This window comes from Lycium ferocissimum, chromosome 11, assembly GCF_029784015.1.
Source record: "Lycium ferocissimum isolate CSIRO_LF1 chromosome 11, AGI_CSIRO_Lferr_CH_V1, whole genome shotgun sequence".
Lineage (NCBI taxonomy): Eukaryota > Viridiplantae > Streptophyta > Magnoliopsida > Solanales > Solanaceae > Lycium > Lycium ferocissimum.
This window is the reverse complement of record NC_081352.1, coordinates 46,952,705-46,964,207: the sequence shown is the minus strand read 5'-3', so window position 1 is coordinate 46,964,207 and position 11,503 is coordinate 46,952,705. Positions and strand designations below refer to the sequence as shown.

The window sequence follows — 11,503 nt, the reverse complement described above, 5'->3', positions numbered from 1 at the left end:
AGCAGTCTTCTTACCACGAAGCATCCATTGACAACCTTGATTTTTTCGCTTGCAGACCAATCGCCAAAGTTTTCGAGTGGAATCGTCAACTTTGAACTCCCTCATCCCTTAAATGCAAAAAATTTTAACAGCCCTTTGCAATGACTTTTTCGAGTTGAAAATCATGCCTTTTTCAATATGAACCATTTTTTTACAAGATTCACTGGCTCTTTCCACAAAATTCGCCGAATATGATCAACGTTACAACAATATGATGACAGACGAGTGGAATTGGCGTGTTAGAGAGGCTACAACACTGGAATAAAATTTGAGGTCATTAGGGATTAAACTCCCAAAAAATCGTGCTATGTCAATGCCTTGTGGCACTCTACAAGAGTTGAATTTTGCTCTTAACCGTTTTCACGAAGAGAACAATCGGATGAAAATACATTGCCTCAGGATAGAATATGGTCAACATGGCTAAGTCAGATTCAGATCCAAGTGGGATTCGGACTGTGAAATGTCCGATGACGATGATTCCCTCTGATATTATTAATAGTTGTACTATATTAAATAAAGTTGGTGGGGTCATAGTCATGATCCCACAACCTATTGAGTTTGATACCTATATAAAAAGCCTTTTGCTACTTAGTATCTATTTAAAATTCAATATTGAATAGTAGAAATGTAGATTGGTTGGTATTTTTTCCATAGGATTTGAATAGCAATGGTGATGACAACTCAAATCAAAGCAACTATTCCGGTAATTCCTCAACCGATAACAGTGAATTCGTGCTAGACGATTTCAAGCCCCACCTTGTAATAAAGTGTAATGACTATTTTCGCGAGCTGAAATATTCAGATCCACATGAATATTATTGTGGTTTACGTCACGAATGGGCATATCGGTACGCCGAATCACAACGTCTTGTTCGTGACTTGCAAAATCTCAACGCTCAAATCCCAACAAGGTTCTCAATGACCATGCATCGAATAGGTGAACACACTTGTTAGCTTGCCGTACAAAGGATTGGAAAAGAAAACAACAAAATGCTAGCAAGACGTTGTAGATTTTACATGCTAAAGTTGGCCAAAGAACAAGCATCATCAACTGGTAGGGAACTAATATCTACAGAAAGAAGATCAGTCTTAAGAAACCCAAGATATTCATCTGAGGACGATATTGAAGACTTCAAATATGATGATGATTAAGAATATTGTGATTTTAGTTTTATGTTTAATTTATGATGATGTTGTTAATTTGAAGAAGATTAATATGTTTAGTGGAAAATCAACTCAAGGGCATGTGTAGGCTCATGTATTTTAAGTTTTTTTTTTCTTTGATGATTGTATTTTAACAAGTTTGAGTTTGTTATTAATGAACAAGTTTAAGTATTTTCATATTGTTAAGAATGATGCAATTCAATTATTTTGAGATTGGTATGAATGATGCAATTTTGACTAAAAAATAACATGGTTAAATCTAAACCCTAAAACATAAATAACTTAAAGCTAATGACAATAAGTCTTCAAACAAAAATGAACTTCGAGCACTTTTCAACCACTAAAACGACAATCCGAAGTTTTGCTTATCCTTGATGTATTGAGCCTACCTTATTAATCGCACAAAAATAAGTAGGGTTCTATATAAAATATTGAAGTTTTGGAGTCCCGAAGCATGATTAATATATGACTAAGTACTTTAAAAAGTGTGAAAATATAAAAGAAAGAGGAGTTTAACCAAAAGAAAAAAAACACAAAAAAAAGGAGGAACTTCTTTAACGCAATAAACTACTGCTTTAAAGGTACTATACGGTGTTAAAGGTACTACAGTAATTACGGTATTTTATTAGGTTTTTTTTATTGGGGCTCTCTAGTTTTTATGTTTAAAGGCCTTAAGATTTTTTTGGATCATTTGGAAATTTAAAATAACACATGAAACAAAAGCACAAAAGTTTTCAATAGTGCAGCCATGAGCCACCACCAATAGGAGCCTTGTATTCTCTCCAAGAAGTTTCTTAAGAAAAATGTAAGCAGTTAAATGCTGGACTTTTCATGGAGACTTGGAATTAAGATTGCATTGTAAAATTTTAAGGTACTTTCTTGATTTCTTCTCCTATAAATACCCTACATATAATAGCATCATCTAGTCAAACTGTCCCAATTCTATTTATTATTAACACATTTGAAACACATTTATTACCAAGAAAATGATTGGAGCTGAAAGATGCCATGGATATGATTAAAGATGCCTGTGAGAACTGGGGCTTCTTTGAGGTAATTACAGTTTGCATAAACATATATTACTCCGTTTGTTTTAATTTACGCTCATACCTTACCATTTTAATCTGTTTAAAAATGAACGTCACTTTCTATATTTAGAACATGTAATTCCAACATCCCGCATGGCATGTTTAATACCACAGCAAGATCTAAAAGACAATTTGGTATATTAAACACATCTTTAATTTTATACCACAAAACTCAAAAGTCTTTCTTAATTTTTTAAGATTAATGTTCAGTCAAATTGAGACACATAAAATAAAACGGGGGAATAGTAATATTTAAGCTTGTAAGAAATCTTGCATATTGATGTATATTTTCTCTGTTTATATCATTATTGCAGTTAGTGAACCATGGGATTCCACATGAAGTAATGGACACTGTGGAGAAATTAACAAAGGGGCATTACAAGAAGTGCATGGAACAAAGGTTTAAAGAATTGGTGGCCAGCAAGGGTCTTGAAGCAGTTCAAGCTGAGGTTACTGATTTGGATTGGGAAAGCACTTTCTTCTTGCGCCATCTTCCTGCTTCTAACATCTCTCAAGTACCCGATCTTGATGACGAATACAGGTATATTGTCAGTATATAGAACTTAAATCCTTATTTTATAAGTGACCTAATTGTGCAAAAACCTTTACACCATCAGTACATAAAACTTAAACTTAACATAGAGATTTTACAATGTCAATGCATGAAATGTTACACCATCAGTAACTTTTCCAGCATTAACTGTCCAAGATCTCAAGCTTGTGAAATGTGAGGTTCTTGAAAGTTGAAGGAGAATACTGTACCTAACTTAACAAGTAAAACACATTACACCTCCGTTATTCTTTTATTTTTTGGGGGTGTTCCCCACATGTAAGATATACAGGCATAAAGATATATAGTACTTAATAAAGTTTCTTATCAATGTTGCCCCAAAATGATGCAGAGAGGTCATGAGAGATTTTGCTAAAAGACTTGAGAAGTTGGCTGAGGAGTTACTGGACTTGCTCTGTGAAAATCTTGCACTTGAAAAGGGTTACTTGAAAAAGGCATTTTATGGATCAAAAGGGCCCAATTTTGGGACTAAGGTGAGCAATTACCCACCATGCCCCAAGCCCAATTTGATAAAGGGACTCCGCGCTCACACAGACGCTGGTGGCATAATACTTCTATTCCAAGATGACAAAGTGAGCGGCCTTCAACTCCTCAAAGACGGACAATGGATCGATGTTCCTCCCATGCGCCACTCTATTGTGGTTAATCTTGGCGACCAACTTGAGGTAAAAAAAAGAAAAAATTACATTTGATACGACGAAAGTTATTCTTTTATAAAAAGATTATTTTGGTAATATAAGAGGACAAGATTGTGTCTGAATGTGGAATTTGACTTCTGTCATACTAAACACGTATTATGTGTAAGTTCATTTTTGTCAAAACATAGAATTATATACTAGAAGGGTATTTAACTATTTATCATCAAATGTAAAAAACAGGTGATCACCAATGGAAAATACAAGAGTGTGATGCACAGAGTGACTGCTCAAACAGACGGGACTCGAATGTCACTAGCTTCGTTTTATAATCCAGGAAATGATGCAGTAATCTATCCAGCACCAACTTTGGTTGAGAAAGAGGAAGAGGAAAGCAAACAAGTTTACCCAAAATTTGTGTTTGATGATTACATGAAGTTATATGCTGGACTCAAGTTTCAGGCCAAAGAGCCAAGATTTGAAACCATGAAGGACATGGAAGCAGATGTGAAAAGTGATCCGATTGCAACTGCTTAGATTCCAATTTAATTGGAAAGATGGAGTTTGAAAAGAAAATGATTCGTTTTAGAAGTTTTACTAATTAAACCTTGTCATATATACACATTATTTCCTCTTCTTTTGTAAGGTAGAATCAAGCTATTCAAAATGATTGTGATTTGCTCCATATATAGGAGTAAAGGTTGTATATCAAAATAAATTAGCAAATAAATGCTGCCTTTTAGGGCGAGGTTATATAAATAATTTGCAGTGTTCCATTCCTTCTTATGGAGTCTCAGTTTATCTAACTTCACTATATTCACTCTTTGGACATAGTGATATTGATGATTGAATTTTGTTGACCAAATTTGAGAATTTGACTATGAAGAAATTGATTGCTGACATATATAGAGCATAATTTTATGTCAAATGATCAGACCATTAAAAGGACAAAGAGAAATAAACATGGATTGTGAGTTAGCCGAAAGAATACCAGATAAGATTAAAAAAAAAAAAAAATGAGAAAATTAAACACCAAACCCCTCGTCGGGTTTTAAAATTTATACACCAAACCAAACCAATAAAATGATGGTTGTGTTGGTATAGAAAACATATAACTTTTACTTTAAATATTTCTTTAGTCCTTAAGATACAATTATATAATTAAGGTGTTTCTTAAGAAAATAACACAAAATGTGAGAAGAGTGATGACATTGTATTAAAATATTCAACAAAAGCTAATATAATCGGTTAAAATAAATATTGCTAATTAACAAGCCATAAAAGAAAATGACCATAATCTAAAAATACTAAGTCATGCTAAAATAAGTATTAATTATATGACAAACTTTTTGAATTTTTACTCTCTAAATCAATTATGCAAAACTAAAGAATAGATATCCAACATTATTGTTATTTCTAGTGGTAAATTGAATTTCTTTTGTTAGGATTAGTGTTGAGTTAATTTTGGTTTGGACTTTTATTTGAGTTACTAACATCCATAGGATATAAAACTTATTGACATTCAAAATTCTAAGTTCAAGCTTGAATAATATGATAATAGATAAAAAATTACGAAAAAATTTAAGAAATATTTATAAATTACTTTACAAATAAATATTTTTATGTATAAAATATTTTAAAAATTGAATCATGTAAGAGTTTGAGTTAAAACCAAACCAAATCAATTGAGCCACAAACCAAGTCAAACCAAACCAAAGACTTGGTTTATCGGTTTGGTGCGGTTTGTCGGTTTACTTTGAACGGACCCCGTTGGTAGAATTCGTAAGTTGAAAGTTTAAACAATCTCAAAATGTATCATGTAGCAACTTTTTTTCGACTTATTTTTCACTGAAAATGTTGGAGTCCCACATTGTATTTTGTTTCATGGTTGAAGTCTAAATTCAAGAGGAGGAAAATTGAGCCACATAAAGCCCAAAAGAGATATATTATCCTCTTATCACAAAGTTGTATTTGAATAGATATATTATCCTCTTAAAAAAAACCTTTTTACCCTCGAAACCATTTCTCCCACTATTTTTACACGTCCATAGTGAGTCCAAATAGGGCAGAAATTGACGCGTATTTTTGGATGCAAATTTTGCACTTTCTTTCCCTTATTCTTGTTGGGTAGTTTTTGACATTAACTTTTATATGCTTTCCTAGTTTAAAAAGTTTCCTAGTTAGGTTTTAGTATTTATTATTTTTCATAAAAGTATGATTCTAATTCATGTTATTTGGGATAAGTTTCCCTTATATATAAGGGTTGATTTTGTTATTTTCATTACACAACATTAGCATTTGAGAGTTTCTCTTCTTTAAAACCTTTGCGTGTTGACTACTTGGGATTTATTTTGCAACCTTATAAGAACGATTCTTCTAAGTGGTAAAATTAATTCTTCAACTTGGTATTTTTGGTTCTTATTCGTAAATTAAAGAAGGTAATTAGTCTTATACTCATTATTGTCTTTAATTTTTTCGAAATAGAGTCTAGATCATATATTGATCTAAGTCTTGAATGGACTCAATTAGTATCATAATTAGCTTTAATCAGCTAATCTTGAATACTAAGATAAATTAGGATTCTTAGACCTTAATCTTGAAATTTGAGGATTTTATTCTCAAATTTCGCATATCTTTAAATTCCATCTTTAATCTTTGTATTTCGCTTCCACATTATTTTCTTGTTTTTATTCAAATAACTCAATTCTTATTAATGGTATCAGAGCGGTTCTATCAAGGTTCCGTTCTTGATAATCTTTGAAGTTTTGTAGCCCAAAAAAAAAAGCTGAAGAATTTTTTTTTAGTAGCTTAAAATGTAAGCTACATAACAAGGAGAAAAAAAAGGCCAAAAAAAAAAAAGAAGGAGAAAACTTAAGTGCTTGCGAATTAAGCTACTTTAAGAAACTCCGGGATTATGGGAGAAATGTGTTTTTAGTCGTTTACAAATTCTTTTTAGTTCCATGACCTTCTTACAAGAGATCTTCATTTTTTACACATAAGATATGAAAAGGTCATTTTCTACTATTCAAATTGTAAGAGGATAAGAGATCTCATTTCCTTGTGTTTTTCTTGTCTCATCAAACCAATTCGTCTAGAAATTGGTAAATTCTATTTGTTTCTACATCTTACTTGTAAAAGATTGACTAGTAGGGTTTATATATAAATTTTAAAGGAATCAACCAGCGGTAGTAATTTGAGTGGAAAAGGCAAGAGAGGATGAGGTTAATAGAGGGAAAATGTCAAATTACGAGATTTCCTTCTTTGTTTTTCTTTTTCAATATGTCTTTAACAGGAAAAGATACTGAAACTGGAACACAAAACAAAAATTTAGTCGATGCGCTTAGAATGATTATTGTCCGACTTGATGCGATAGAGGTCTCCTTCAATCTACCTAATACGATGAACATGGCCGACGTGAGGAAAGCCATAAAAAACCGATGTCCACATGATAGGAGGATATGAATGTTAATGAAAAATATATTTCATATAGGTGTGGGATAAAGAGTAAAATTGATTTAAAGTGAAAATTTTGCATCAATCACACTAATCCTTATAAGCGGCAATTGTTGAATAATTTTGGTGCGCTTAGAGTGACTAAGCAATGCATGATTTCTTTCACCATTGGGAGGTATTCCGATAATGTTCTTTGTGATGTAATTGCAATGCAAGATTGTCATATCATGCTTGGGCGGCGATGACACTTTAATAGGAATGCAATTAATGATAGGAGAAAGAATAGAGTTTCTCTTGAGCTAAATACAAGAAAATATATACTTGCACCTTTAATGTCATCCCAAATTTATGAAGATCAGAAACGTGTGAGGGAAATAATGAAAAATTTTGAGAGAGAAAAGAATTAGAGAAGTAAGAGAGTCCATGTTGACATCTCAATAGAGAAAAAAGGAGAGGATGTGATGTGCGAAGAGAATGGAATGTTAGAGTACAAAAGTGAACTTGAGAAGGAAAAAAAGAGAGATGACCATGAGAACAAAAAGGAGAGGATGACCGTGAGGTAGAGCAAGAAAAATAAGAGAGTCTGAGTGAGGTTATTTCTTATTGATCAATCTCTAAATTTCCTATTTTTTCTTCTAGTTGTTTTAACACTCTTATAGGTACTCACGAGAAAGTGTACGTGCATTGAAGAGCCATCATTGGATGAACTTAATCTTAAGGCGGAAGTTCGTTCTGATTATGATATTTGGAAATCAAATTCTATTATGTACATACGATTTTGAAATAACAATTTGAAACCCTCCACACCACTCTTACTTTTATCGATAGATTATTAGATTGACTACTTTTTTTTTTAAGTTTAAATTTATCAATTTTCAAAACAAAGAAACGTTTACATACATCATGATGTTGAGAAACTAAAATGTTTCATTTATTTAGTATTCAAATCTTAATATAATACCTAATATTTCGATGTGTTTTCAAATTATTTTGATGCCTTAATCTAAGTAAAAACAAACATAAAAAAGCACGATTGTAGATGCTTGTAGCTTGCTTCTATCCTAATATAACTTGTATTTTGTAATTCTTTTGTATATTTTACACTTTGATTGGATAAACTTAAATTTGACAGAGAGAATGGAAAGTATGGAAAAACATCTCATAAACTCGTTACTGAATCTCATGTATCAAAGTGTGAATTTCATATAGTAAAAAGAAAAGAATGTGCTATACCTGAAATGTAAGAAATATGGTAAATATTCTAAGAGATCAAATTTCACTACTATTTTGAACAACAATTTGAAACCCTTCAAGCCACTCTTACCTAGTGACCCAGAAAAAGGAATATTTAATATATGTATCTTTTACAGAATAGGAAATTTTAATATTCAATGCACATGTATCAATATATTCAATGCACATGTATCAATCTCAAATTTTTACGAAACTCGAAAGACACTGCACAAACACACATAGGAGCATCAAGATCATGTCTTGGAAGTTTTGGCAATGGATGAATATATATATGGAGATAAGTTTGTGAATGATCTTAGTAGGCAGTCTCATGATTCCTTCACTATTTTTTTCTTTTGCATTGCAAGATGACGGGCCTAATTTTCATCTACACCTTTACTCTGTAAATAAAAATAGAGATTTTAAACAAATCTTTAATTTCATCCAAACTTTACTATAAATAAAGAAAGATAAAGTTAGGAATTTTTTATTTTCTATGATTTTAGTGAGATGCCGTACCGTATAGCCATCCTTGTAGTCTATTTCCACATATGTGTATCTCATGAATAATAGATCTACAAACGCTTGATGTTTGAAATAACCTAACGTTTTCGCTTCTTTTTATTTTTATTTTTAAATTAGGTTAGCACTTATGCTGCTTCATGCAACTATATTTATTTAATTAATCAAGTACAATTTCAAAGCACATGTAGGATAAGAAAGTATTCTAATGGTACCAAAAAAAAAAAAAAAAAAAAAAAAAAAGAAGAAGAAGATAAATTAGAAGTATTCTAAGAGAAAATGTAACAGTGAATCTAGCACAGGTGAAATTAACTTATAACAAAATCATTAGTATTAGCTGGATAAGATATGAATCCTAAAAATTTTAGTCGTTTTGATAATTTCCTTTTGTGTTCTCCATCACTTATTGAGATTCATCTGTTTCTCAAGACTTTTAGGACATAATTTATGTTTTTAAATGGTAAGCTCTTGGAAAACCTTTAAGGGCGTCGTGATACGCAACAACTTGTTTTTTCTTTTCATTTTTAACCGTGAAACGCTCCAAGTTTAGTATTTAGTCAAAATGAGGAGTAAAATTTTCTGCTATATGGATTATAATGGGGACAATATTCTTGTACAAGTCAATCTAGTGACCCTTTTATAACCATATAAGCAAAAACTTTTTTTGACATTAATTAGTGGCAAGTTCAGTAAACACAAAACTATAAATATTCATTTCCTCCTTAAATGGTAGCAGTTTGTTTCTTCTACAGCAATAAATTAAATATACCTTTTGACTTTTTAATACTACGTGCTAGATCTTTAAAAAATGATATTTTAAGGTTGGTCAAGCAAATTCTAGAAGTAAAAGGGAAGTAAATAATATAAAATGTTTCGTAGAGGAATATGACAATGAAATTATCTTGTTGGAAGTGACTCAGCTCTTTGGCTTGGCTCCTAATTAATGTACCTCTTTTCTCTCGGTCATCGTTATAAAACTCCTTTTACTTTTAAGTACTAGACGGCGTATGCCTGTGCGCACTTTGGATTATAGTGTATCTATGTGTATGTAGTTGTCTTTGGGTACCGATATATATATATATTTTATATTGCATATATATATATATATATATATATATATATATATATATATATATATATATATATATATATATATATATATATATATATATATATATATATATATATATATATATATATACACACACTATGTTCAAAACACGATTAATATAACATTGTAGTTTGAACTCCGTATCCAAAACTTTATTATATTAGTGTTTGCTACGAATACAAAGTTGGCAAAAATTTATTAATACTTTTTAAAAGAGAAGACTTGTTTAAAAGGAAACTATTTTCCTCTCTTTGAGATAAAACAATAGCAATATTTAAGAATCAGTTGATACTTTGAATTTTAATTTGATTAATTTAAAGATGTAAAATATTCTATTGTTAATATATGTAGATTGGACCTAAACAATACTTATTATTTTTTATCAAATTTTGATTTGGATAATTCTAATTCAAATTATTAAATTAATTTTACATGTTTAAAACGAAACAAAATAGAAATTTGATTTTCTATTTAAATGAAGAACTACTATTTTTTAATTTTTGGTAAATATTCTTGGTTTAGCTCATTTTACTTGTCATGTTGTCTTTTGCATGGGTTTTTAAGGAAACGTCTATTAGAATTATAATTTGACTAATTTACCTTATTAATTATTTGATCTCCATTTAATATAATTTTTTCTTTTATGACATTAATCTCTTTTCACATTTATTAGATTAAGAATAAAAATAAAAAAATAATTAAATTATATCTTATTTTAAAATATAAATATTTTAAGTATATTTATTTAGTAAACATAACAAATAAATGACATGGCGGAATAGCAAATACAACAGTTAAATAGCAAGATTAGATCTCAAGCTAATATAAGAAAAGAAAGGAAATTGTATGATTTGGCTACTTAACCTTTTGAAGAAATAATTTCATTTGCTCCCACTAATGGGTTGATACGCATGTGGCAATGGATCCACCATTATTGACTTAATGGGGATACTTTGAGAATTACATGAATATTGTTTGGTTTTTTAATATGGGGTGCACTTTTTTTTTATTTTATTTTTTATATTGCTTAATTTTTTTTAATATGGGGTCAACTTTTTTTTTTTTTTTTAATGTTGCTTGGTGTTTTTAGTATGGGGCCCACCTTTTTTTTTTTAAGGGGTGACTGACGACGAAGCATGGGTAAAACCCATGCTCTAGATGGCGTATACCCGTGCGCAGCACTTTGGATTATAGTATATCTATGTGTATGTAGTTGTGTTTGGGTAGTGATAATATATATATTATATATTGCTAATAAACATACATAAGTTTACCGTTTTTATGCATATATATATATATATATATATATATATATATATATATATATGTTCAAAACACGATTAATATAACATTGTAGTTTGTGCTCCGTATCCAAAGCTTTATTATATTAGTGTTTGCTACGAATACAAAGTTGGCAAAAATTTATTAATACTTTTTAAAATAGAAGACTTGTTTAAAAGGAAACTATTTTCCTCTCTTTGAGATAAAACAATAGCAATATTTAAGCATCAGTTGATACTTTGAATTTTAATTCGATTAATTTAAAGGTGTAAAATATTCTATTGTTAATGTATGTAGATTGGACCTAAATAATACTTATTATTTTTTTATCAAATTTTGATTTGGATAATTCTAATTCAAATTATTAAATTAATTTTACATGTTTAAAACGAAACAAAGTAGAAAT

General features: G+C 30.2%; 1 protein-coding gene across 1 annotated transcript; it reads left to right on the top strand.

Moving 5' to 3' along the window:
• Nucleotides 1-706: 706 nt before the first annotated feature.
• Nucleotides 707-4,276, top strand: LOC132038419 (1-aminocyclopropane-1-carboxylate oxidase 3-like). The gene is made up of 5 exons (XM_059429091.1): nt 707-742; nt 2,200-2,256; nt 2,606-2,832; nt 3,194-3,527; nt 3,741-4,276. The coding sequence occupies exons 1-5, from the start codon at nt 707-709 to the stop codon at nt 4,032-4,034; spliced, it is 948 nt and encodes a 315-aa protein (XP_059285074.1). The 3' UTR covers nt 4,035-4,276.
• The last annotated feature ends 7,227 nt before the right edge of the window (nt 4,277-11,503 follow it).

Coding starts and splice junctions, on each gene's coding strand:
- LOC132038419 (XM_059429091.1), top strand. CDS start 707: ATGGTGATGACAACTCAAATCAAAGCAACTATTCCG. Junction 743..2,199: donor AAATCAAAGCAACTATTCCG/GTAATTCCTCAA, acceptor AAATGATTGGAG/CTGAAAGATGCCATGGATAT. Junction 2,257..2,605: donor AGAACTGGGGCTTCTTTGAG/GTAATTACAGTT, acceptor TCATTATTGCAG/TTAGTGAACCATGGGATTCC.